This window comes from Sander lucioperca, chromosome 10 (assembly GCF_008315115.2).
Source record: "Sander lucioperca isolate FBNREF2018 chromosome 10, SLUC_FBN_1.2, whole genome shotgun sequence".
NCBI classification, from domain to species: domain Eukaryota; kingdom Metazoa; phylum Chordata; class Actinopteri; order Perciformes; family Percidae; genus Sander; species Sander lucioperca.
Genome location: NC_050182.1, coordinates 23,872,575 through 23,900,137, shown reverse-complemented (window position 1 = coordinate 23,900,137; position 27,563 = coordinate 23,872,575). Strand labels below are relative to the sequence as shown.

Sequence of the window (27,563 nt, the reverse complement as noted above, 5' to 3'; positions counted from 1 at the left end):
TTCTGCCAAGTGTGTAATTGGAACAGTAGACAGCCTGGGTTCTTAGTGTAGGATATCTAGGATGCATTATATAGACATAACACCTACTTAAGAGGAGATTAATGCAGACATTTAGGGTGCTGAATGGTTTCAGCATGTGAGGGAGGGAAAAGGTTAAAACCCAGCTCCATTAAACAGGCCTACCGACCCAATTCTGCAGCGGCGGAGGATTATAACACAGGGTGGAGTGAGAGTGTTAATATGGGCCGTAAACAGTACTTGATTCAGTACCTAATGCACTAGACGAAAGCAGAGGAGGGGACTGTAAAGGAGACACTGGTTGTAATGGGAAGGATAAGATGGAAGTGTATGGTCGAGTGTCACTCTGCTGGACGTGAATGATTAAATGATCTCTAGCTGGATTACTATTCCATATTCAAAATGGGAGATTTTTTAAGCTTCATAAACAAATGCACTCATTTATGAGGGATTAACGGTAATCTCTCTATTTCTATCCTTTTTCCCCCTGTGCACCTCTCTCTCTCTGTTCCCTTTTCTGCCTCTTACTGCCTCAAACTGTAGTTTCTGACGTACTGCGCTAATCTAAGTACTTTTACAGTTTCCTACTGCTGTGTTGCTGTCTAATCACATATCTTATCACATGCTTCTACTCTAAACAGACTGACAAAAATATTACAAGGTTTTAAGTCACCTTCTAGTTTTATTTTTATTTTGAATCAGCAGGCAGCCACAGAGGGTGTGAGGTAATCACTTAATAGATTACACATCCTTGCTTTAACTTTTCTGTCCTCTTTTAGTCTCTTTAGTCCCTCATTTGTGTGGATATGGTATATAGTACTCATGCAACATTGGTAAAAAAAAAAAGTCACATTTATTTCTTCTTTTATTCTCTTCATTTTCTAATGAAGTGATATAGGTCAATCAAGCTGCTACAACAAAAGTACAGATTGACATTAGAGGGAGGAAAGGACCGCGTTTCCCTCACTTATTTTCATCATACAGTATAAATACAGTAAATACAAACACGTAAGCAGCTTTACATAAAAAGGCAGCAAGATGAAGAGAATGATTGTGTGGCTAAAAACTTAAACGTGTTCATGGTTGGTGTCATGGTCCTATTATGGGATGGCGGACTAGTCCACTAGAGTGGACAAAGATGAGAATGTTTTCCAGTTTGGGTGGTTCAGTGTCTCAGGTTTGTTCTGGCTCTTACAGCTCATCTTTGCCCCCTGTCACCCTGCCTCTCCCTTTGCTCCTCTCCTTCGATGCTTGGTTCCGAGCGTTCCTGCCGTGGGTGGCGCCGCCCTCTGCCTCCTCATTGTCTTTTTTCACCACACTCTGTCCGTCTGCTGCCCACATGGCCTCTGCCTCCTCTCGCTCCTGAGGGAGAGAAACAAAAGCATAGCAATGACAGATAATATATTGATTTAAATATAGGGTGGCCACTATGACATAAAAAGCAAGTTTGGAAGAGATTGATTACATTTATTCCTAGATTATTCTAGATGAATATTCTATATTTTAATTGTTCTTGTTTTTTCTAATGATAAATGATATTAGTGAGGAGGCTCTGCCAGCATAACGTGGTTCTCCTCTAGTAAAGTAAGTCTATGTAGCTTTGGCTGAACAGCAGCCACTAGGTCCAAAACTGTAGGGTAATGGTAAATAATAAAACGTAAGGTAATGGTAGTACATGTAGAGAAGACTAATAAAGTTAGCAAACTGACTCAGCAATGTCCATTACACAACAATATCTACGTAAACTTAGCTAACTTTAGCTAGCATTAGCCACCATGAGCTACTGATCATAACAGACCTACTAAGGTTGTAGCAAGGGTGTGTTTCATTGCTTGTGAATTCAACTTCATATTTTTAAGAAAAAGAATGTGTATATAGTGTCAAGTGTAAAATAAGTGAGACAGTCTGCAAGATGCTAAACAGTAGCCAGCATTAAAGTGGGTAAGCTACTGTAACTATTTCAATATTCATTTTTGGCTTTACTAATAAACACTCACTTTTTAGAGGAGCTCCTGATATTTAGCTATTTGTACAAATATATGATAAACCTGAAGGACATTGATGTGGAATGATCTAAAGCTGGACATTGTGAGTGCCAAAACAAGAAAACAACCACCAGATTTGCATTGCACTCCAGCTGGTCTTGTTATCTAACTCCAGTGTCACAACATTAACAACCACGGGACTGCAGACGACAGGTTCGACCTGAGGAGTAGGTCACTGCTGTGTGTCGTCGTAATGCTCACCATGTCCCTGTAGAGCTTCTCCTTGGTAAACCAGAGGGCCAGTGTGCACCGGCGCCCACTGGTCACTGCAGTAACACCGTGTGGATTTACTGGACCTGACGAGAAGCCCACCAGTCGACCGCAGCTGGGTTTTACTCGAGCCTGGAGACATGGAGGAAGAGGGAAAAGGTTAAGGGAAGTGATCTCAGATCAGATCTGGAATTAAGGTTGAAAAGTGACTTACTGTTACTGTCTTGGCATCCCTGTTAGTAAAGAACAACTCTCCTCCATCAAAGTTGTCATTCAGGTAGAGAATGGCACTGTGAGAGAAATAGGTTTTGAGGTCTGTCATCCAGCCATAAAAACTTAAATTCTCAATACTTAAGAAAAATATGTTTATTTTATTTGTATTTGTTGTTTCCTTACTGATTATGATTATTTCTGTGTACCTGAGGTCTCTGTGTATGAATGCTGGCGATTCCCTCCAGCACTGATTGGTCTCCGGCTCAAGGAGACAGTTGTCAACATGGACAGGGTGAGACAGGTCCAGCCTGCCCTCCTGGTCACCTAAGGGCATCAAAATCAAACAAAACAATTTTACCTCCCAAAAGAACACTTTTAAATTCACAGTATAAAAGTCTATGAAACCCTGTAGTTGTTCTAGTTCCACATGGTCAGCCCTAATCTATTTCCTTTAGCAAGTAATAATGATCTCCCTCAAGAGAGATTTGGGTAATGTTGGTATTATTACCTGCGATAGCACTGCGGCAGACCAGGTGTGTGAAAGAGGTGAAGAGTCCTGAGGGACTCCTGAAGTAAGAGTGCAGCAGGTTTCTCACTCTCTCGCCCAGCTCATGTAACAGCCGGGCATCTGATTGGTTCACCAGGCCATCTTGAGCCAACTGGGAGAGAAGTTAAGATAAAAATTTAAAAAATAACAGCTTCATGAATTATGTTCAAGCATGTATCACCACTGCACACAAAGATAATATTGGTTCTTTAAGTAATTCAGATGTAGTTTAGAGCTGCAAAGATTAATCGATTAGTTGTCAACCGATAAATTAAATTAAATCAAACTATTTTATTATTTTATTTATTTTGATAATCGATTATTTGGTTTGAGGTGTTTTTTATTAAGAACATTTTTAAAATTATTTGCTTCCAGCTTCTTAAATGTTAATATTTCTAGTTTCTTTACTCCTCTGTGACAGTAAACTGAATATCTTTGAGTTGTGGCCAAAACAAGACAATTGAGGACGTCATCTTGGGCTTTGGAAAACAGTGATCGACATTTTTTACAATTTTCTGACATTTTATAGACCAAACAACTAATCAACTAATTGAGAAAATAATCAACAGATTCATCGACAATAAAAAATAATCGTTAGTCGCAGCCCTAATTTCGTTCATTAATTTGTATTACAGGTAATTCGGGCTCACTCAAAAACACGCCATTATCTCCCGTTCACCCACCTTTACAGACCTGAGGACAGTCAGGCCCTCAAACGTCTCATGAGGCGTGTGCGGAGACCGGCGTCCCCGGTAACCATCTCCAACAGATGCTGCAGCCTATCAGAGACGAGATGAAATGACAGGTGAGAGGTCCTGTTTCTATTTAGAAGGCCTGACTCTTTAACAATCTGTACTTACTGTTGCTAACTGCAGTATTCTGCCACACTCCTTCTCAGTCATGACTCCGTCGAGTACTACGCGATTGGTCCCATTCATAACCTTGTCATCCATGGTGATGGTCACACCCACCTGATGGACTGGACCACCTGAAGAGATGACAAATGAAAAAGTATTAGAGAGGAAATTGGTAAATTCTTAACTGCGACAGACTGAAACAAGAGGGTGAACTGATTGTATCACCTGCAAAAAATCCACTGTCATCCACCTCCTCTTTCTGCTCTTGCTCTTTAATTTTCTCATTTATTTTCTCTTTTTCAGCTCTGAAAGTGAAACAATACTGAGTTGACTTTAAAATGCACTTTTACTAAAGATTTTGGCACCAAATGGATTCCCTTCTGTCATTCTCACCTCCAACTATCCCTTAGTGATTCAGGTACAACATCTTCTGGAGTCCAAAGATCCTGAATGGAAAGCAATCATTAAATTTGTAGATGTAATTTTATATCAAAATAGTGTACATTTGCCTCAGTACTTACTGGGTCGGTGAAACTGAAGTCAAGGTTCTCCATACCAAAATACAGTAGCTTCTTCTCCTCCAAAGCACGACTAATGTATCTCACAATCTCCTGTGTGACAAATACACACAAACATGTAATCAGCATGAACAAAAGTAAGAAAATGAAATAGATATTTGAAGTATGCATGTCTGAAATGACTTCACAGTGATTCCTCACTTCTTATTTAAATAAAAACATAAAAGGAACTTAGATTATTACCACCATAGTGGTGATTTTAATGTAATGGCCATTAAGTGGTACCTGAGCAGGCTGTGTGACCTGTGACTCTGTGTCTCCTCCTAGTGTCTCATAGTAGAGCTGCAGGTTGTCTAAGGAGTCCTTGTCAGAGGGGTAAAACAGGAGAAGAGAGCGAAGTGTCTGCACTGCTCCACTAATATCACCAGCTGTATGGAAACAGGAATGCAAAATAAGGAGGAGTGCCACCTAAGGGCTCAAAAATCATTGTGGTATGATAGGTAAAGAAAATGCAGAGGAATATACACATACACTGCATTGTAACATTGAATTATCTTGTATAATAATAATTAAGTTTGACCTCCGAATTCTGACCTTTAAACTGTGCAATATGCAGATGCTCCAGCTGTGTGGGCAGGAAGTCCTCCTGAGAAGAAATCCTTCCGGGTCTTGTGGCTACCTGAGTCACACATGACTGCCGACACGAGAGCAGGGAGAGGGAAAGAGCTAGACGGAAAAGAAATGTAGTGACAACAGGTCCTTTCCATTCTCTTTCTGCAGTCTTGAGTGGCCATTGTTGTTTTTTTACCTGCAGCCTTCTCGAACACGCCATCAACACTGTCCACTCCCCTGTCCTCTGGCAGCCTCTGAGAGGCCACCTCACACTGCACCCTGCACTCGTCTGTCTGCCGCAGTGTTTCATTCACAGATGCTTTCCATTTCCCTGCTGCTTGCACCCAATCAGAGGAGGCCTCATACTGAACTGCAGAATCATAAAGGACCTGGGTTTGATGACACGTATAGAGAGAATAATATAGTAAGAGATATACTTAGACTTGTTCTGTTAATTTAAAAAAACAGGGTGGACAAATTTTGAGACATGTCATTACATGGACCATTTAAAACTATTTCAAACAAGCCGAATCATGTTATAACACGTGTTTGTGAATAGACAAAATATGTTGCTCAGGCAGAGATCTTCAATAAGTAAAACCAGGGTTGAATTACATGGTTGGATAAGAGAAGGTGAAGGTGAAAGAGAGGAATTCAGTCCCTCAGGCCCCATGGCTGTCTTTCCACACTCACAGCTACAAAATATTCTCTGCATCAGAGAACACTGTCCCATCCCTCCTGTTGATGGTGACCCAATAGAACAGTCCTGTTTACCCAAATAAAATTACATACTTGGGTATATAAAATTCTGAGCCCATAGAAAGTGACGAAATTAACCGTAAAATTTAAATATTGATCCCTTTCCTAAACAGTAGTAAACAAATAGTATGTCTATGGTAAGCTGGACTCTCTACCGTTATATATAATATACTATTCTCTGTCTTCCCCTTTAGCGTTATTTTGTATATGAAAGAGCAAACCAGTGTAATTTGTCTACTTTACACTGCATGATTTCTGGGTATGGAAATTTAGATGGTACCTAAATACCTGGTGCAACTCCATTCCCCTGTCTTTTACAAAGACATCACCCCTCCTTCCTCACCCAGTGTTTCTCATTCTCAAGCTCTCTGTCCTGGAAGGCGTCCTCGGTTACTCCCTCCATCCGTCTGTACTTCTCAATGTTGTTCCTCATCTCTAAGTGACTGGGGTTGGCCACAAAGTAGGTATGAGCTGCTGATGCTGCCTTCGGCAACTTTTCCAACTGATGTGCAGGAAGCAGAGAGTACATTGTGTTAGAGAATCACAGCATAGACATTGAGCTGTATGCCTCTAGATGTCACTTTGAAATAAGATAATATGTAAGTCTGTCAGCAGTAATGAGAAATGAACAAGTATTAGTATATGGCTACCTGAAGAATAGCTTACAGTACCTTATAATATGTGACCTGCAGGAAGTTGTAAGGGTTGCGAGAGCTGAATTCATACTCTATGTCAGTAGAAACTGGAAGCTGTCCTGCGGGTGTGACAGAGTGTCCAATACAGAACCTCAAACATTCAGCTCTCTGCTGCACCCAATCAAAGGTCCAGAGGTCCCACAGACGCCCCTCTTCAAAATCTAACAAACACAAAACATTTTTGGGAGTAAAAAATACCATTGAAAATGTTCTGTCCTTTATTCAAAAACAATAATGTCTAAATAATAAACATAGTTTATGCATCGTCAACATTTGGAGTATATATGGAGCAGCTTGTTTTTAAAATCTACAAATTATACATTGGTAAAGAGTTTAACTGATACATAACAAATATGATTTATAAAGTTATCAACCTTTGTCGCATTTATGTTTTTATACTTTTTTTTGATTTTGCAATGTACTGGTCTTCTGCTCTTGAGGTCAAACTCAGAAACTAAGAATCAGGGAAGCTGCCAGTGACTAATCTAGTTTCTCATCAGTAATTATCTTTCAGTCAGTTTGGCTAACTGCTAGACCCCATGCTAGTAAAAGTAGAGGAAAACTGCTAAATGTGATAATGTTTGACTTCTTTTATAAATTCATGAATACTTGAATGTATGCATTCAAACATAGGGCTCAATATAAATCTTAATGGGTCACAAGATGATAGAAAAAAAGCATTTCTGTCACACAAAAGTATATTTTGGCTACTGAGTTTTTCTTTTTGCCCTTTTCTTGGGAAACAATTGATTACATTCAGCTCTGTCTTTAGGCCTCAAAAAAATCTTCATAGAATGAACTGCTGTGCTGACAAATGATGTACTTAATATAAGGAGTCAAGTAACATGGAATTTAAAGGAGTCACAAGCCCAAAAGTTTGGAAACCACAGGCATAGGCTAATAAAAGTGACTGTGCTGTATCATTTAAATGTGAATTAAATGTATTAATAGCCAATAGATTAAGGAATTGCTAATATAACTAATGAACAAGACCATAGTAAACTGGCACACCACTGACTCCATTTGAGGACAACCACTACACTACGCTCTCTCCACACACACACACACACACACACACACACACACACACACACACACACACACACACACACACACACACACACACACACACACACATTCTAACCCTTTAATTCTTACCCAGTTTATTGAACGCCTCTCTCCCCGCTGCCACACAGTCATCATGACACTGCCTGCGGACTCTAAACAGTGATTCCTTGGTCACGATGGCTTTCTCCAGCAGCTCCGCAGCCTTTACCCACTCCTCACCAAAATATGAGCGTACTCCACTGTAATACAAGAAATCATACGGCTGCAGCAGTGACAAAACACTGGAGCTGCCTCTACCCAGGGTTGCTGAGGTAAAATTAAGTAATGCTATAATAACAAAATGTAACGCCACGTATACAGTGAAATGATCAGAGAGCAGCGCCATGGTCCAAGAAACAAACCCTGTGGAGGAGTGAGTCGGAGTTGGGAGAAGGAGGGACTATGGAAATATTTGGGGGATGAAGGAGAGCGCAATACAGAAAGTTCCCTCCCGTTTGATTTGACATGATGTTTTTACTTCTACTCCACGTTAACGTTTTCGACTGGTAATTTCGTTAGTTTAAATCGAGCTAAATGTGATTTATTTACATGTTTTGAGTTAATTAACACGAGACTATGTGTTTACTGTAACGGAGTACTATCCAGCAAGTCATGTTGCAGTACATCAATGTAGCCACGAGAGGAAGCCGTTGGTTCGGTTGAGTTCAAGGGACGTTACCGTAAATATACAAATAAAAGAGGTTAAACTGATCTATAATGCTTTACAAAACCACAACGGCTGTATGTATTCTACACATTACGGTAACAAGCCGCAGCCACTCGGCGTGCGAGCAACTGAGTTTGTTCGGCCTTCCTCAACACAAGGCAGCATCTCATGATTCATTCAGCCAAACACAGACAGCACTAGACAACGGGCACTCTTCCGAGCCAGGGAATCATAGGGCTGGGGGTCCAAAGTAAGAGGAGCAAGTATCCGACTGAAAGGAGGAACTAGCTAGCTAGTCATGGCGGAGGTTGGTGACGTTTTGATGTCGGTTTTGTCCACCATTCGGGTTCCGAAGCCCGGGGACCGCGTCCACAAAGACGAATGCGCCTTGTCATTTTCCTCGCCGGTGAGCCATCTCCTTTTACAAATCACAACGTTAGCCAAAAAACTGTGTTGTTTTATTTTTGATTCACTTCCAAGCTCTTTTGTCTTTGTTTAATGTAATGTTTTTTCAGTGCTGTCCTACTTTAGCGCACTGGCTTCCTACATTTTCCTGTTTCAACTAACTAGCAAGCTAGCGTCAAGCTAAGCTAATAATGCACTGTAATGGAAACTTAACTTAGCTGCTCAAGCTTGTTAGCTAGCTATGCCAGTGCAACTGTATGCTGTCAAACTAGCTAGCAAGCTAACAGTCGTTTTATGGTTGCAATTGTGGCAGGACTGTTCATGCTTTTTAACGTATCATAGCCCACATTTTTTATTTTTTTATTTTCAATCTTTAGGTAAAGTTTCTCGTGGACTTAGATAACATTAAACCCGTGTTAAACTAATTTGCAAGCGTTAGCAGGTTGACTCGAGAGCTAGTTTGCTAAAATATTGTATAGTAACTATGTGACATCCACATTGCCTTTAACTTCCCAGAGGTGTGTCACAATGGAGAAAGATAGGGTTGTACCATTTAACATTACCTGTGTCTTCTTTACAGGAAAGCGAAGGGGGTCTGTATGTGTGCATGAACAGTTTTCTTGGCTTTGGGAGTCAGTATGTGGACAGGTACCATGCCCGGACTGGCCAGAGGGCTTACTTGCACATCACCCGGTCTCGCAAGCCTAAGGTGGACATTTTATAATGCTTTATGATTCATTTTCCTTAAGACTATGGTCGATTCCACATGGACACATTAAATTACATTTGACACTATCTGCACCATCTCTTAACATGTCAAGTAAACTAATCTCAACACACACTCATATATTTGTTATTTCCACAGAAGGAAGATGACAGTAACTCTGGATCTGGACACCCACCTAAGAAAAAGCCCACCAGATTAGCTATAGGTGAGTGCATGAGAGAGTATTTACACAAACACAGATAAAACAGCTGTCCTCCTTTTGAGACTGACCTGTGTCTACCTCCCCTCTTGTTTCTGGTCTGTCAAGGGATTGAAGGAGGGTTTGATGTGGAGCAGGAACAGTATGAGGAGGATGTAAAGGTGGTCATTTTACCTGACAGACAGGAAGTGACATCAGAGGACCTTGCTACCATGCCTGACGTTGTAAGAGAGCGGGTGAGATATTTTGTGTGTTTTCTGGCAAGAGAAATGTTATAATTCTGTTAAGATTCTGTCGGGCTTTTCACAATGGCAATACACTACCCTACAATATTAGAAGTGACACTGGTACAGTTTTAAAGTACCATATATCACATTGTCATAATATAGAAAACGGTTTAAAAAAATAATTACTTAGTGATTGCTCTCATTAATACAAGGACATAGCTCAGAGGTTTGCTGAAAACATAGACAGTCTTTACAAATCTTTGACAAGTTAGTCATCATACAATGTATTGTACATATATTCCTTAATAGTAGAACATTGGGGCATATGCACATACAGTAGGGATACACACAGGGACATATGGATAATACATTTGTTACTTCCAGTGATCAAATAATTGAGAAGTGTCATCATGAGCTGTTAATCAGGTCTAATTTGTTCCTGTCAATTCATTTGCGGTCCCTCAAGGTGTCCCTGTCGATGACGGGTATCATGGCAGCCGACTCGGTGTCTCATGCTTTACAAGTTCAACAGTGGGATGGAGAGGTGAGACAGGAGTCAAGGCATGCCGCTGACCTTAAACAGCTTGACAATGGAGTCAAGATCCCTCCCAGGTAAGACATTATGTCACATCTGTCCCTTGAATAAACCCACCGTGCAGTTCCTCCCAGATTAGAACTTTATAAACAAAGCTTCTTATATTTCGCTCTACATTGATGAAATAATGGCAAATGCAAAATGTTCAGGCTATAATGCTTTTGGATCCACTTATCCATTATTGCATTGGTCCATTAATGTTGTTGTGTCCCCAGTAATACGAGTTAGAATGGAGAGTGCTGTTTAGTTTCATTACTCAAACCCTATGAGATCTTCAAGGGCAGTGAAAGAGTCAAATATGTCTTACTTACTCACTTTTCTACATCCTAGTGGCTGGCGGTGTGAGGTGTGTGACCTCCAGGAGAATATTTGGATGAACCTGACGGACGGAAAATTGCTGTGTGGTCGCAGATATTTTGATGGCTCCGGGGGCAACAACCATGCCCTACTCCACTTCCAGGAGACAGGATACCCAATTGCTGTCAAACTTGGTACCATTACTCCCGATGGAGCAGGTAAACCGATGGCAGGGTGATTTCTTTGTTGTCATAATGTTGAAGTCCAACTGAATAGAACTTGTCTCCATAAATTCAATCAAATTGTCATTTAATGACAGCAGCCTGTTACACAACACGAGAGCCACAGGCTTTGAACAGCCCAGATTAGCTTTTATGCTAAAGTCTCCTTCTTATAGAACTTTAAAAAAAGACATGAACATGTTCTCCTGAGCTTGTGGAATGCGCCACTAATTATACATTCACCAGGGAAAATGCATCGCTAACATCAATTTGCAGGCTAAATAGCTTCTCTGCTCAGGACGGTAAACGGCACAAAAACGTACCTGCAAATGTCACTTTGGCCCATTTAGATGCTGCTGTGGTTCTTACTCTTCAATAATATTGCTAACAAGACACTGTCTGCCCATGTCTTTTAAGACAGTGCAAGTTTGTTTATCATTGCCCTGTAATTGCCACCTATGTTTTGTATGTCCAGATGTGTATTCATATGATGAGGATGACATGGTTCTGGATTCCAAATTACCAGAGCACCTGGCTCACTTTGGCATTAACATGATGACCATGGAGAAGGTACGTTCTGTGTTTCTGCTGTTTTTAGTGGAAGCAGACTTTCTTTTTCTCTCATTGATAATTGCAAATATCAAATCTGTTCAAATCCATTTCTCCACTGGTTTGCTATGTTCAACATCGGATGACATACTTGTAGACAGAAGTATTGCTCAACCCTCTTCTTTATGAATTAAGTGGTACAATAGTAGTCAGAGATATTTGATTTTTTTTCCTGTTGCCAGACATCCAAACACTTATGTCTGGCTCTGCCTCATAGAGCAGCCATTGATTACATGGTATTACTAATGGGTCTCAAATTGATGTCCAGTGCTAGAGAACCAATAGCACTCGTATGTCTGGCTCCTCTTGTTTATTTTTTCTTACCAGGACACTGTTGTCCAATACTTATGTGTATGTTTATACTAACATATTATTAAAGGATTATGATAGCATTATTACTGATGGATGATAATAATACACTTACTTTCATTGCATACCCATTTTCATATCTGCCTATTTTCTTCACACCTGTTTCTTCTCTATTTCTCTGCTGCCATTCATTTCTTTGCCACCTGCTTCTCCTTATGCAGAGTGCAGACTACACAGTTGTCAATGTCTAGATCTCTGTACCTCTCACTGTGTACTGCAATGCTGTTTCTTGTCTTGGTAATGTATTGCTGCACACACATAATTATGTTGCACAGACACCGGGTGGAGGAATTGTGCTACAATGGAGCAGAAGACAAAGTGCAGCACTTAGTGCTGTGATGATGGGTTTTGTAGTTTCTTCCTTGTCTGCTTGCTGTCATTACTACTTCTTTATTTAAGAATTTAATTAATTTGTACTCTGCTGCATCCTTAATTCTCTTATCACGTTGACTTCTCTGCTGTCAGACCGAGCGGACGATGACAGAGCTGGAGATTGCTGTGAACCAGCGTGTGGGCGAGTGGGAGGTGATCCAGGAGTCTGGGACCACCCTACGGCCCCTGTTTGGCTCCGGTTTGACTGGCATGAAGAATCTGGGCAACAGCTGCTACCTCAACTCTGTCATGCAAGTGCTCTTCACTGTTCCAGACTTCCAGAACAAGTCAGTACCCTCTTTTACTCATAGTCCCCATCATCCTGTTCCTCCTAGTTATGTTGACCATGTCACTTCCTGTGATAAAAGACAATGTTAATTCTTATGGCAGACTGCAATAAAAATATTGCTAACAAGTAGTAGTTTCTTGAATATTCCTCTAAAAACTGACACCTTTCACACGGTCCAGCATTAAAAGTAAGATACTGAATGTAAAGAATATATATCATATCCTTTTATTCTTGCCTTGCAGGTACGTGTCTAACATCGACAAGATCATTGATGAAGCCCCAAGCGACCCCACCCAGGACTTCAAAACCCAAGTGTGAGTGTCCTCTGCTAGTGTCTGTTTATTTTCTATGGCCAGCTTATGTATTACCATTAGATGCTCAAAAGCACTGCTCAGTGGTACAGCAGGAAAGCAAAGGGCCGTGTTTGATAAAATATTTCAAATTCCAAAGTGCTATCTTTTGCATACCTCTTCTCCTTTAGCACAATTTCCACACACATGCATTCAAACACGCATCCTTTCCTTTTTTCCATTTTGTCTTGAAAATGTCATAGTCACAGTAGATGAAAGAAACCATCCACATAAATGCACACAAACATATTCATAGTGTGCCAGCTGTCAGCCACAAAGCCGATTACAGATTATTTTCCAGGCAACTCCGTATTTAAATGTAATTTTTGTTTTTAATGTGGGTTATCCTCCAGAATAGAAATGTTCTATTGATATCATAAGAGTTTACACAGACCTATATTGACACTTGGACTCTTGGTGTCATATTAGCCCTTTACCATTGCAGGAAAAATGAGTTCTGCTTCAACTGTGTATCATCTAAACTAATAGAGCGTCTGATTGTCGAAACAAAAGTGAATCCTTACTCTGGTATTGCTAATGCGTATGTCCTATACAGTAACTTGACACCTTTTGGCTGTCACTCATTTTTTTTTATTTGAAATTGAAACCTGCCAGATGTGAATGTGGCCTAGTTCAAACAATACTTTTGTTGCTGTACAACATTTTTTTTTTTATACTCCCCTTAGATGAGAAAGTACACATTCCACCATGTTATTTTGAAGCCAAAACTACATTTAGACCTATATCCAAATCCCCCTCTTGTGTGAGACTCTGGTTTATTGTTGGATGTGCAGTGATGTCATCTTTGTTTGTTTATTATCACAGAGCCAAGCTCGGCTACGGTCTGTTGTCAGGAGAGTATTCCAAACCAGCACCAGACCATGGAGATGAAAATGCTGCGTCTGAACCCAGGGTAGGAAGAAACAATCAGTCACAGTGGATTTACAAGTCTTAGCTTTAACAGATATCCATGGCACATCTGGGGTTTACTCTCAGAAATAAGTGAGAATGTGGTCTATCTAATGTTAGCCCTCACCGTTGACTAATCTGACTGTTCATGCTTTCCTTGCAGGGAGACCAAATCGGTATAGCACCACGAATGTTTAAAGCACTTGTTGGGCGGGGCCACCCAGAGTTCTCCACCAATCGACAACAGGATGCTCAGGAGTTTTTATTGCACTTCATAAACATGGTGGAGGTAATGTAGCACTCTCACTCTGCTTCTCTTTTTCGTCCCCAGCTTTTCTCTGATATTATTATTTCTTTTCACCAACAGAGAAACTGTCGCTCTGCGTCCAACCCATCTGAAGCCTTTAGGTTCCTGGTGGAAGAGAGGATTGTGTGTCAGCAGTCACAGAAAGCCAAGTACACGCAGCGGGTGGATTACATCGTCCAGCTGCCTGTGCCGATGGACCAGGCTACCAACACAGGTGAAGGGCTGACGACATACAATGTCCAACTTAATCTCCAATTCTACACATGATCAGGGCTATGAGCTGTTCTCAACGTGGGGTGCAGGGCGCCAACATGCTCCAGGTAGCAAGAAAGTGCTGGGAAATTTGAAAAACCAGTTGAACTCAGTAAAGGCTATTTGTGAATTACACATTCCAATTGATTTACAAAAAAGACCCTGGCAGTTGTCTTGAGGAGGTTACATGTCCTTTTAGTAATGAATACGTAGAGAAACCTTTTTATCAAGGTACTCCAGAGATTTAGTATTTCACTTCTGTAAAGTTGAGGTGATTTACTTACTGTACTTTAAAAAATGTTACAGAGCCACAGAGGACACTTTTTTTTTTTCATGGGCTGTGAGGTAATCCTCATGACAAGTGAACTGATCTTCATCTATCTATAAATCGGGATATCTCTGTGCGTGTGTCCCCACACATGCGCATTACAGCAGCGGGGGCGGGGAGTTGCTGAATCCCTACAAGGCTCATTGATTGTGGTTCACCGGCTGCTGGTGTCTTGCCAAAAACTGATCATCTGCCAACAACTCATTGATGTCCACCCTACATGTAAATGATTAAATAGGGGACACGCTGAATCTCTAGATGAACCGTGACTGATTAAGCCGTGCTGCAGCATGTGTTTACAGGTTGGGGCTCTCCAGCTTGCAGCGTGCTGCTTCGCCGGGTTCCCTGCTTCTACACACCCACATTGCCTAAAACTACCACGATGTGTGACTGTTACATGAATAAAGTGGACATGTTGAATCTCTACATGAGCTGCAGCCAAACTGCATCTGAGTAAACCTGCAACATGTGTTGCAGGTTGAGTTTTATAAAAATATATTACAAAAAAACACACATTCAAGAGGCGCTTTACTCATGCCATATAAAACCGCCTGTGACCGCACAGTGCAAGTTCTGCTTTCAAATGTTTTGTTAAAGTAAAAAGAGAGGCATTATCACTCATCACAATATACTTCAAGGTGGAGATTTTCAACTCTAATATAATGCTGGATAGTTTAATGCATCATATTTTAATTGTGGTATTTTGTGAGTAGAATCTGAATCTGCAACGTTCTCTGTCAGGTGAATGTATGTTTTCCTCTGAAGTACAAGTACACAGTAAGTCAGTAGTATAGGCCTACAGTTGGGTTAATGAGTGCTTTGGGGGGCTTCTGTAAGTTATTTCAGAGTACAATGGTTCTGGAGAAAGCAATAGGGCTGAAACGATTCCTCGAGTAACTCGAATAATTTTATTACTAAAAATCCTCAATGCAAAGTGATTTGCCTCAAAGCTTTGTTTAATCAATGTTACAAACGTATCGCTCATGGTGTTTCCGCACGGATGTGGGGGTGAGGGAAATCTATCTCTTTCTCTCCCTGACCCTGTCTTTCACTGGTTGAAGCCTGAAAATATAATAATAACAAATTAATAACATCATTAATTACACTGGTCGGACTGTTCAGCTCTGTCTCAGACTGATACCTCCGGTTCAGGCTGGTCCTCATCCTCAACACGTGCCTTTTTCAGTCGCGGAAAATACTTTTCAATACTCATCTGGATTGAAGCAGCAAACATTCAGTGTAAGAGTAAAAAAAATGACATACCATTATTTATGTTTATTTGATTCACAGCTGCCACATATAGTGTTTTGACCTCAACAACCCAACTGCATTTTACCGCAAACTTGCGACTAGTTAACTTTCTAAAGCAGGCACAATCGCTTGTTTGCTAAGAGTCGGGTCGGTGATTGTGAATGTGTGTGGTGTTCACGAGATAGATACCAACCTTTCGTGTGTGTGTGTGTGTGTGTGTGGACGGAGGAGAGCAGGGAAAGGAAATGCAGCTAAACGTTTTTTAAATAGCAAAAAGAAAACTGTACAGTGTGTGTCTACTGCAAAATTGAACTAGCTTACCACAATAATAGCACAACGTCAGTGCTTCAGCATCTCAACAGAAAACATTGAGTCTAACTTAATGATCCATTCCACGAAGCGGACCCGACAAAAGGAAATCACAGAGTCGTATGGACGATGCAACTACACCAAACACAACAACTACCAAAAACAAAGACAAGAAAATACATAGTGGTGACCACAGTTTGATCTAAAGAGCCGACTTGTTGACTATCCCTTTGGAAAAACAGCTGACTGTTGCGCACCATTTTCTCTCACTCTCTTCACGGAGAAACAGCTGATCAACGATCTACTAGCATAAGTGTAACAGAGCTGTGTGACATTGTAATCAAATATATAAATGAAAATAGGTTGAGTATAACTAATATTTACATATAGGCCTATATACAGATCAGTGTCAGGTTGAAACTTAGGGTAATGTTTATGTATTATTGGATGTTTAATGTATGCCTTAGTTTGAGGTTGTTATTGCATTTCAGAAAATGTTTTCTTTAAAAACAATGTAATATGGCACTTACATGCACTTAATATGTTTAGTTTTTTTGGGAGAAGATATTGTAAGCAATGTAGGCAATAACAATGTAGCTTTTTCTGAAACTTAAATCAAACTATTGTATATTATTGCTCTTCGATAAAACAAAAGTATTTCTTATCTGATTAATCGATGGAATAATCGGTAGACTACTCGATTACTAAAATAATCGACAGCTGCAGCCCTAGAAAGCAATACAGGAGGCCAAGCAATCGGCCCATTCCAAACAGCCATGTTTTGAACAGGGACTGCACTTGTGGGTAAAATTGGTGGAATGTTGCTTTAAGGTGGTCTGTATGTGTCAGACATGTTCTGTTTTTTATTTCATAAAAAGATATTTCTCATGTATAGACATATATAGACACATGCATGATGTTTCTTAACCATATACATCTTATCTAACAGAAGAGCTTCAGGAGGCAGAACGCCGGCGTGAGGAGGGGGACTCATCAGCCCCTACAGTGCGTGCACAAATCCCCTTCACAGCTTGCATGGCGGCCCTCAGTGAACCAGAGATCCTCGCAGACTTCTGGAGTTCGGCTGTGCAGTCCAAGACTACTGCTACCAAGTATGAGAGAGACAGCCACTCATACTTAAAGTGATGAAACAAATCTTAAATATATTTGTTAATATCAGCTTTTGTCTCATTTTGTCAGAACGACCCGCTTTGCCTCTTTCCCCGACCACCTGGTCATCCAGATTAAGAAGTTCACATTTGGCCTTGACTGGGTGCCCAAGAAACTGGGTGAGCTAAGATATTATAAAATGATTCTGTTGGTAAGATAATTATTTTTCTTGCTCTACATAAAAGTTTGTTTATTCCTACCAGAGTTGGTAATTTGCTCACTGGGACACATTGGCCCATTTTATAGTCTGAGGGAACTTGTATTAAAACTTCTGATACACAAACAGCAATTCATGTTGTACAGACTCACTATCATTTATACAGTTGTCTTTTATACCGACCAAGCACAATACTTGTTCCTGATTGACTGGACAGTGTCTGTTACTACTCTCTTTTGCCTCTCATAATCATAAAGCTTATGGGTATATTTAGTCATGACACTGTAATTTACATGACTGGCTCTGATTACATTCTGTTCCAGCTACACTGGCGCACAACGAATACGTTGATTTCCCGAGCAATGTGTTAACATTAAAGTTAATTCGCAGAGATTTGGGAAGCTATTGATGGCGACTAATATCTTTTACTCCATCTTGTTTTAAGTGCTTTTATGTAGTTTGGTGGAGTAGAGAACAACTCTGTTTTTCCATTTCTGGGGAAATCCAAAAGCGTGCTAGGTTGTTGCTTCTGCACGTGTTGCAACCCCAAGTTTGTCTTGGGGAGAAGGCAGTAACGTTAGACTATATATGGGGAGTTTTCAATCCTTTATTAACAGATATAGAAGCTGACTGTTAACTGGCCCTGGCAATAGCAAACCAACCAGCCCTAAGTAGAAATAAAACCACAATAACTAAGTAAACTATCCAACAAAAACACTAGGAGAAAGCAACAAACATAGCAGCTCTCCCCTACAGAGCACCCTGGCAAGGAGTTGTCAAAAACAATAACTTAGGATAATTAACTGACTAACCAAAGTGTGACAGAAGACTTAAGTTTCTGGCATTAACCTGGCAGCAACATACAAAAGAGCTATGGTTTAAGTCCTGACAAAATAGCTTACAAGTGCAGCTTCTCAGCTGATCTTTATCCGCTGATGACCGTGATAGGTCCCCATTTTCACCAGCCAATAGCACGAGGGAGGAGGTCCCAGAGCTTTTACACAAAGTTGAACTTTTCTTAACTTCCCCATATAGTGCCTCATTCAGGACACCTTGTCGTAAAAAACATTGTTTGTAAAAAATAAGGTGTGGAAAACAAACATTTGGACTAAAGTGGATTATAGGTAATTGATAATTTTCTTCTGTGCAGATGTGAGCATCGACGTTCCTGATACTCTGGACCTGAGCGCGCTAAGGGCAACCGGCCAGCAGCAAGGGGAAGAGCTTCTACCAGAGGTGGCCCCGCCTCCACTCATGACCCCAGATGTGGAGGTTAAAGGTATCCTGGGTTTCCATGGCAACGAGGAGGACGACTCTCTCTACTCCCCACTACTGTGTTAGTCTGTCTGTCTTTTCTGCTCTTTTCCTTCTTCCTCTGTGATGCTCTTATTTGTCAATCCTTGTTTCCTCCTTTACTTCTTTTCTGCCTTTCTGTTTTCGTACCTCCTTCTGTTGCCTTATTTGTTTACTTTTGCATTATGTGAAGTGATTTGAGTTACATTTCAATTTAAAGTAATAGTTTCTTTAATTGTTCCGTTTTTCATGTATATGAGTTGATGTTTCTATATATTATTTTCATTATTTTACTTTTTTCAGTTGTTTTCAAACATGTTAATATTAAGAAAGTGCTCAGGGCACAAAATATTGTTTTTCCTTTTGTAATTGTGTGTTTCCACAAAAAAAAAAGAAAAAAAAAAAAAGAAGACCAGCAAACAAACAATGTGAAATGCACTAAGTACCTGCCAAGTAATTTCAAGTTTTTCTTTTCAACACATTCAGCTCCAGTCCTTGATGACTCCACTGTGTCCCAGTTATGTGAAATGGGATTCCCACTGGAGGCCTGCCGGAAAGCGGCGTACTACACTGGAAACACTGGAATCGATGCTGCCATGAATTGGATCATGGGCCATATGGATGACCCAGGTGTGCAGAGCAGTGGGGATTTTACCAGAAAGCAAGTCATCAATCAGTCTGATCGCTTCTCTCACTCTCACTTATGTTCTCCTCTTTCTGATTGGCTGCAGACTTTGGGTCCCCCCTGGTGTTGCCAGGCTGCAGCTCCGGCCCCGGGACCACACCCACAGAGAGCCTCTCTGAGGAGCACCTGGCAACCATCGTCTCCATGGGCTTCAGCCGAGACCAGGCAACCAAAGCACTTCGAGCCACGGTTAGAATCAAACTCCTTTGTTAGAGATGGAGATTTGACTAATTTCATATGCCACTAGTCTAAAAGTAGATCTATGCCAATACAAGCACAGCTGCTTTTATTCAGACAGTATTGTCGGCAAGTTTTGTCATTGTGTGAGAGACTAACCAGTTGTTGGCCTTAATACCTTAACAAAAATAAGTAGCACGATTTAACTTAAAGTTGCAGTAAGCTGTCTCAGAAGCACTGGTAAGAGATATGTCTTAGGTTGTATTTACTGTATGGGGTTGTGCCAAAAATAATTTACATTAGCCATCACAGTTTTGCCTATATGTCCAAATAAAACAGCCAGAAAAAAAAAAAAAAAACTGAGTACAGTATGTCATAGCCATGCACTGCTGATGAATGAGAGTAGCAGACAGAACACAGAAAGCACCCTGTAGTTAACACAAATGTAATTGCGTATGGCTAAATTTTGGCTTCTACTGAAGCAGCTTTGGGAGGGTTATTTACGGTTAAAATAGGTGCAGATCAAAATTTACATTAAAAAAAAGCAATGGTGGGGCACTTTTGCACAAGTGAACTAGTTGGACTAAGAGCTGCAGGTACCAGTTTGGGTTTAGGTACCCGTCATTAGCCACAGTACCAGTCACATGTTGAGGCAGTGAAAACACTTAAGCAGCATAGCTCTGGTCTTTCTGTTATATTAGTACAGTTACAATATTAACACAGTTATTATCAAACATTGCCTCTCTTATAGAGGCAAATATATTTATTTTGCAATGTTTGTGTTTCTGTAATCTGATTGCCAGCCTGTGAAGAAATTGCATCAGCTGTCTTCTGGCCCTCCAACTTGTAAAATGTTGTACTTGTAAAATCAAAACAAACTCTTTGTCTCCATTTCTCGAATAATGTCTCCTTTACTGGTGTTTGTTTCACAGAGTAATGTCCTAGACCGGGCAGTGGACTGGATCTTCTCCCACCTGGATGACTTGGAGTCCATGGATGTGTCTGAAGGCGGTCGCTCAGCCGCAGAGAGCGAGGGTGGCAGGGATCCTCCGCCTGGACCTCGTGTCAGAGACGGACCAGGCAGTGAGTCCCAAGGACTAGGATGAGAGAGGAGGCATTCAAAATGATCATCAAATTAGTTCAATGATGTGTTCACAAACATGAAATGTAGACAGCAGCAACACTGCAAATAATTCCTTCTTTTAGCAATCATAATTTGATTATATATTTTATAATGTATATGATATACATTATAAAATATATATATACTCATGGTTACTCTCCTTTATCCAGAGTATGAGCTGTTTGCGTTCATCAGTCACATGGGGACGAGCACAATGTGCGGCCACTACGTCTGTCACATCAAGAAGGATCAGCAGTAAGTGTTTTTTTTTGCCCTTGTGTTTCTGGCTTCCAGGGATACTTCGCTGTTTCAAAGCCTCAGTATGTCATTTAAAAGTCAGAACTGTTAAAAAATATCATTGCAAGTCTTAGATCCTTACAAAACAAAAGAAAAACTGTTACAGTCTCATAAGTTGTATGCCTGCTGTTCTCTATCAGTAGGCCTAGTTTTATTTATTCATTTAATGTCTTTAAAAAAAACATATTCTAATGTAATGTAGTAGCTAGTTCTACGCTGCGTCAGCAGGGGGCACCATACTCCAGGTCTCATCTGAACAATAATAGCTGCTTATATAAACACAGTGCAAAGTAATAACCTGTCAACCAACTGAGGTTCAAATGGTTTATATCCACTATGTAAAATGCCAGATTTGTTTTTTTAATTTTGATAATAATAATGATCCCATCTGAGTTGATGGATGCTTCTTTGAACAAATAAATTACCTAAGATTGCTAAAAAAAAAAATTACCTTTATGTGTTCTATGATGTTGTTGGTCATTTGGGAAAAGCAGGTGTCACTTTACACAAGTGGGGGATATTTTATTTTAAAATAAGACCCATTGATGATGATTGAAAAAACAACAACGCTCTTTTGTGTATACATAATCAAATCCATAACCTGTCTGTTATCAATTAGCTCTCTGTGAACTGAGTGATCTCTCTGTTTAACAGGTGGGTCATCTTCAACGACCAGAAGGTGTGCGCTTCAGAGAAACCTCCCAAAGACCTGGGATACCTCTACTTCTACAGGAGAGTAGCTGAATAGACAAGGGAGCGTTACACTCGGGGTGAAGGCAGAGTAATGTGGACGCTAACACAAACACACAGGACAGCATTCATAGTCGCACCCCACCAAGCTCTTACAAATGCCCTGGCATGCTTCACAACTGATAAAAGTGTAAATAAATCTGTCAGATTGCATATATACACAGTTGAATAAATTGGTGCAGATGTACAGATAAGGTGTAAGGAGATTTTTCCTTTTGATCCGTTGATTACAAACCATGGGCCTGTTCAGAGAATCAGATTCAGTTAGTTACCTGGACAACTATGCTGAGTAAAACCATATGAAATATGTTAAAACACCTGTTCCATGTTTTACTAATTTTACTAGCAAATGTATCCAGGTAATTCAGAAAACCTGCTTCAATGAAACCGGCCCCGAACATTAGAGGGTTCCTATGTCCATTCACTCTTCATGTAACTTTCACCTTCATCGATGTCCTGACTATTGATTTCCACTGCCATCAGTAGTCACTGCCCCTTCCCATCAAAATATGTTGCTTCCAGCCCCCCCCTCTTCTTTTATTGGATGGTTGCAGTTGGGTGTCACCCGTTTAGACGGGCACCAACTCCTCCTCCACCAGTTTCAGTGAGGAAGTAAAAAAAACAACTGTTGAACATCCATGAAGAGCGGAAATGTCAGTAAAACAAACAAATATATAACAGCTCAAATGTGTGTGACAAAAAGGAAATAAAAAAAAAAAAGTCTAAACACCAAATTAACTTGTATTTTCTCTGAAGTTTGGTGAGGGTGATATCGGGGATTTGTTTTATTTTGTTTTTATTTTGCAAACAAATCCTTGTTACTTCTGCTGTGACAAATAAAGAATTGTCTTTCTGTCAGTCTGCCTTTTTCTTTTTCAACGAGTTGTCCTCAAGTTTTTTAGTTAGTCAACTTATTTTCACTTCCCCATTGTTGTTTTTTTCATCTTATGATATCGACCTCGTGATTAAAAATTAGTGCTGAGTTTTCAAAATCCTACAAATTGTCTGGGAAAAAAAACAGAGTTCAATATAGGTAATGTCTGTTTTTCACTGCGTACAGAATCCCAGGCCTAGTTTGCGAGAAAGCGCAGGCATGAAGCGCAAACCCACAAACAGCAGGGCTTTGCACCGGCCTACAACTTGAGTGCACGTTTCTTTTCAGATGTCTTCCGCATTCTACAGGTTTGCATCCTTGTGCTCTTGTTTTTGATGAGGTGAAGCACAAAGAGGATAAGGAAAGATTTTGACCTAAAATAACTTTTTCAAAATTAAGGTAAGATTTCAAACTTGATCATAAAATCAAGTTTTATATTGTAAATGCAATTATTGGATTTAATGTGACCATTCTGAATCCTTTTTTCTTTTCTTCCGTAATGTAGTCCAAACTTAACATAATGGCGGATGAACCAAATTAATAATACATATGTACATTGAACACTTAAAAGTTTGCTATTGTCAGTCCTCATTTCTCTGTAATTAATCTGTTTTAGAAACTTAAGGAAGGACCTTGGATTAAATGTGATGATGAAAAATTTGCGTAACCAAGTCTCCAAGCCTTTAGTGGATATATGAAAGATTCTTTGATATTTATTTGTAACTCTTGTTTAGTCAGTGGGGTGAAATGTATTGATAATGTCAAATTAGACTTTTTAGATTCATTTTAAAAGTTTTCTGAAGTATTAATTTAGATTGTAATTGTTCCAAAAACTCAAATACAAAGATATGATTTGTGGCTTTAAAATGAGAAATTGTTTAAATAATTATTATAGCTTGCTGAATTTAATTCTTAAAACGTTCAAAAACATGAAACGTATCAAAGAACACAGTGATTTTATGAGATTTTTTGTTTCATATAGTTGCCATATTAGTAAGAAAAGTGTACAACAAAAGTATTACTTTTTAAACAAACTTCTTATTTCTGATGTACCATCAGATACATATCTACAACAAAGGAACTTCACATGCATTATTAAATTATTATTTATTTATAATTGTTAATTAAATGCAAAAGAGCCAAAACATGCTGGAATTTTCCCAGTGACATTTGTTTCAGTTTTTATGCAAGTCTACGAAGCAAGTTTGAAATGTTTAATACCAGAGATAGAAAGAGGCAGGAAGTAGAGAGCTAGCTCGTGGTTAGGGATCACACAGGTTTTTTGTAAAATGTTCATCGCAAACAGAAGCTGTGTGGTATTTCTAACCTGGAAATATTTGCTTTCACACTGTGAACAACTGCATTCAATTTGTTTTTCTTTCTTTCTACTTTTGTCTTGACTGAAATGTACATTTGTGTAATCTTACCCCTTAGATCCAACATTCAAAATGAAGACAATTGTGTGGTTTGGGTTTGGTGAGTGAAAATACTTCTACTAGGCTACATAAAATCGTTGCAATGAGTAGCCAGTAACATAGATGCAAATATGTCCCTTTATGTTTACAATACCATTAATCTACCTGGAAAATGGCTGCAGTTGTATTTTATTGCCTAAATTCAACCTGATAAATTGCTCTTTAACTTCAAATGAACTATATGTGTCTCCAAGGCAATGTAACAAGAATATATTGCAGTAACATCAGTTTGTCCTTGTCTTAATGCACAGAAACAGAGTCTGTGGTGTTCTCCTGTAAATATATCATACTAAGTGAAGTGTGCTTCATGAATGTGATCCTCTCTCTTCAGTGCTGGGTGCACTCTCTGCTGCAGGTGACGTGATCCTCACAAAACCAGGGCAGAGTGCCACCTTCAAGTGTGGTGTCCAGACATACACTCAAAGCCTGGTGTGGAATCATGGAAATGACCGGATTATTAGTGTTAGTAGGTCGGGCTTCCCTCGCAAAGGTACAAACAGACTTTACTTTTGTAAAGTTGACATTACCTACAGCACAACATATTGTTCTTAACACTTTTGCGAATGAACGTGTATTTTCTGCTTTAGGTAAATTTAATGAAAGGTCAAAGTTAAAGTCAGAAACCACTCTGGAGATCTCTGGAGTGAGGGAAGAAGATGTCGGAAAGTTCATTTGCACGGCAGATGGGACAAGTTATGAACACACACTTCTTGTGGTCTCAGGTGAGCAGAAGACCTAGAAAAAAAAGTATTTGCAAATAATTCCTAGCATAATAGAGAGTGAGTAGGGTTTACCTCATTGTTACAACTAGGACTTTTGAATCCTAAAAGAAAATTAAATAATGGTTCTGACTCTTCAAACAAACAGTTTACTTATAAGAATAGTTTTGGCAAATGTACTTAACTATTAAAGTAACTTTTGAAAAATTGACTTTAGAATAAAAATGTTATGTTTTTAATAAACACACACACACTTATACATCTTACAAAGAAAAAAAAATTCCAGCAATTTGCTATTACATTTTTATAAACTCAGAAATACAAGTAAGTATTATTATTATTAGTAGTAGTCTACTTTACACTAGTTCTAGTCTGTAAAGCTGTGACCATAAGCAACAAGAGATACAATAAGGGATACATTTTCATTTAGCTCTTCTTATTATGTCATAAGGGCGTGTCACATTCCTAATGATCTGGATAGTCCTTTGTTCAGCATGGCCTCCCCTTTCTCTTTGTGATTCTCACTGTATACTCGTTCCCGTCTGTTGTCCCTCTCTGCGTCAGTCTCGGCCAGCCCTTCTAGTGAGCTCCAGCTGGGCAGTGAGGCTACGCTCCAGTGTCAGGTAAAAGGTCTAAACCCCCCGGACTCTCCAGTGCGGTGGGAGAGGCCAGATGGAAGTCTACACTCAGGGTCACAGACTGTTCAACTCAAATCTGTAGCCCGCACTGATGCAGGGAACTGGAAGTGTACGTTCTCCCATGACGGGGGGAAATACAATGAGAGCCTAGAAATCAAAGTTCAAGGTAGGACACTGGCTTTTGCCAGAGTCTTTGCATATGGTTTTAACCACAACAGAAGCTACCTGTGTGGCCACTGGCAAAAGCAAGATGTGCTGTTTTTTTGCTTTTAGAACCTGGTCCTAAAACGGCTGCACCATCCCCTTCACCAAGCTCAAAGGATGTCAGTAAGTCAACCTGCCCCGACTGCTTGTGTTTGTTTGGGTAAATCCTCTATGAGTACATATTAACGAAAGTGATTCTTCACTAGATGTGTCATTGATTCCTCCCTTTCTGCCATGGTCTGTTTTCATGCCTCAACCAGGTGTTACTCAACCTCCATCCACTGATGCTGGGCTGCTGGGGCTCAAATGGTGGATGTGGGTTGCAGTTGGAGTAGGCTGCCTAGTTGTGGTTCTCCTGATGGTCTTCGTCATTGTCTTGTGCAAGAGGCTCAAAAGAAAGAAGGTAAGTCAAGACAACCAGCAACAAAATCTTCGTACACTCACTTGTAGATAGTCGGTGTGATAAGGAGGATGGGTTACTGAGGCATATATATATATATATTGTTATTTCTTTCTGCTGCAGAGAAAATTTCTAAATAAGAAGACTGGCCGACAGCCCAAGACGTACTGCCAATGTGACCGGTAAATGTTCTTAACTTGCTTCTATCTCGTAAAAAAAAACTAAACTTTATCCCCTCTCCAGTAATCTCTGGTCACTTTTCAAATGCTTTCTAATAGACCCTTTTCACTTTATATTAATGACAGTTTGACCTTCATTTTCACTGTTCCTTTTACCAAGTGCTTCATTATTGTGTTGTAATTAGTGTGAAAACTTCTCCTCTTTCCTCTCTTTATCGCAGCCCAGCAGCTGCAGCAAAACCGCAGCAAGGACGCAGGAAAAAGAAGCCATCAGCCCTCCCTTTGCAACCCGTGCTAATAGCGTGAGATGAAAGACTGATCCAAAAAAGGAAAGATAGACAGAAAAAAAAGAAGAGAGAGCGAGAGGAAGCGAAAGAGGAACCGATCAAGATAAAGAGAGAGCGATTTAAAGAGAACCCCAGTGTGAAAATGGTATCAATGTAAATGGGCTTTTGAATGCTTGAGATGAAATGTTCACCAAATATAACTAGTGTACTGAATGCAAATAGGCTCCTCCACTGCAAGAGAAAACAGCAACAGTCTGTACTTTTTCTGACATGTATGCAGCATATTAACATGTTAAGAATATCCTTGAATTCTGCATTGTCAACTTCTAGTGTGCTTTCCATCGTAAAGTTCATCCAGCTGATTTTGATGTTTTCTTTCTTGTGTTTCTGTGTATTTAACAGATGTCTATGTAGACGTTGTCTTTATTTCTGTAGGCTGTATATGAAAAGACGATAGTACTGTATTGAATTTTTGTCTTTTTTTTCCAATAAACTATAAGGATACCCAACTGCAAAATTTGCTACATTATTTCTATCCTCATTTTACAGACAGGGGAGGCTTCTATCAGTGAGATAAAATCACAAAAAGCTAAATATGTATTATTTTTCTTTATAGAGGGCTAATTACTGATGGGATATACATTTAATAGCTATTTCAAGAAACTATGCCAACCCTAAGCCTAAAAGGGGTTTTAAATAACAAGGATTATAACTTTAATCTTGTTCAAAATAATATCAAACACTATATTTACTCTCTAATACTCTTTAAAATGCTTTAAACTCTGTCTACATTTGTTTAGAAGCTCTGAATTCCCCACAACTGGTGCAGTTGTTGACATGCAGGTGTTGATACCAGTGCAGTGCTTCATGT

The 27,563-nt window shown here is 39.8% G+C and overlaps 3 protein-coding genes across 5 annotated transcripts; 2 read left to right on the top strand and 1 right to left on the bottom strand.

The window, feature by feature from the left end:
- Positions 1 to 865: 865 nt before the first annotated feature.
- p3h3 (prolyl 3-hydroxylase 3) lies at positions 866 to 8,194 on the bottom strand. Its single transcript, XM_031299678.2, has 16 exons — positions 7,633 to 8,194; positions 6,451 to 6,635; positions 6,123 to 6,281; positions 5,217 to 5,409; positions 5,003 to 5,134; positions 4,694 to 4,836; positions 4,412 to 4,501; positions 4,284 to 4,336; positions 4,116 to 4,195; positions 3,894 to 4,021; positions 3,717 to 3,812; positions 2,995 to 3,145; positions 2,693 to 2,810; positions 2,488 to 2,563; positions 2,265 to 2,405; positions 866 to 1,380 (listed from the first exon to the last, which is right to left on the bottom strand). The coding sequence occupies exons 1-16, from the start codon at positions 7,925 to 7,927 to the stop codon at positions 1,210 to 1,212; spliced, it is 2,211 nt and encodes a 736-aa protein (XP_031155538.2). The 5' UTR covers positions 7,928 to 8,194; the 3' UTR covers positions 866 to 1,209.
- Positions 8,195 to 8,262: 68 nt separating this feature from the next.
- usp5 (ubiquitin specific peptidase 5 (isopeptidase T)) lies at positions 8,263 to 22,774 on the top strand. 2 transcript variants are annotated; one of them, XM_031299676.2, is made up of 20 exons: positions 8,263 to 8,654; positions 9,234 to 9,362; positions 9,519 to 9,585; positions 9,688 to 9,815; positions 10,273 to 10,418; positions 10,732 to 10,916; positions 11,395 to 11,489; positions 12,363 to 12,556; positions 12,801 to 12,872; positions 13,734 to 13,821; positions 13,981 to 14,106; positions 14,185 to 14,338; positions 17,214 to 17,376; positions 17,465 to 17,553; positions 18,742 to 18,927; positions 19,371 to 19,514; positions 19,616 to 19,758; positions 20,679 to 20,829; positions 21,040 to 21,124; positions 21,821 to 22,774. In XM_031299676.2, the coding sequence occupies exons 1-20, from the start codon at positions 8,547 to 8,549 to the stop codon at positions 21,912 to 21,914; spliced, it is 2,547 nt and encodes an 848-aa protein (XP_031155536.1). In that variant the 5' UTR covers positions 8,263 to 8,546; the 3' UTR covers positions 21,915 to 22,774. The 2 variants fall into 2 exon arrangements, with proteins under 2 accessions (XP_031155536.1, XP_031155537.1); XM_031299677.2 differs by having other exon boundaries at positions 8,280 to 8,654; positions 18,742 to 18,870; positions 21,821 to 21,969.
- A 162-nt stretch (positions 22,775 to 22,936) lies between these two features.
- LOC116049731 (T-cell surface glycoprotein CD4-like) lies at positions 22,937 to 27,209 on the top strand. 2 transcript variants are annotated; one of them, XM_031299679.2, is made up of 9 exons: positions 22,937 to 23,189; positions 24,225 to 24,266; positions 24,597 to 24,755; positions 24,853 to 24,987; positions 25,549 to 25,788; positions 25,896 to 25,949; positions 26,078 to 26,229; positions 26,350 to 26,408; positions 26,627 to 27,209. In XM_031299679.2, exons 2-9 carry the CDS (start codon positions 24,239 to 24,241, stop codon positions 26,709 to 26,711), a joined length of 912 nt encoding a protein of 303 aa, XP_031155539.1. In that variant the 5' UTR covers positions 22,937 to 23,189; positions 24,225 to 24,238; the 3' UTR covers positions 26,712 to 27,209. The 2 variants fall into 2 exon arrangements, with proteins under 2 accessions (XP_031155539.1, XP_031155540.1); XM_031299680.2 differs by having other exon boundaries at positions 24,597 to 24,757; positions 24,852 to 24,987; positions 26,087 to 26,229.
- Positions 27,210 to 27,563: the final 354 nt, after the last annotated feature.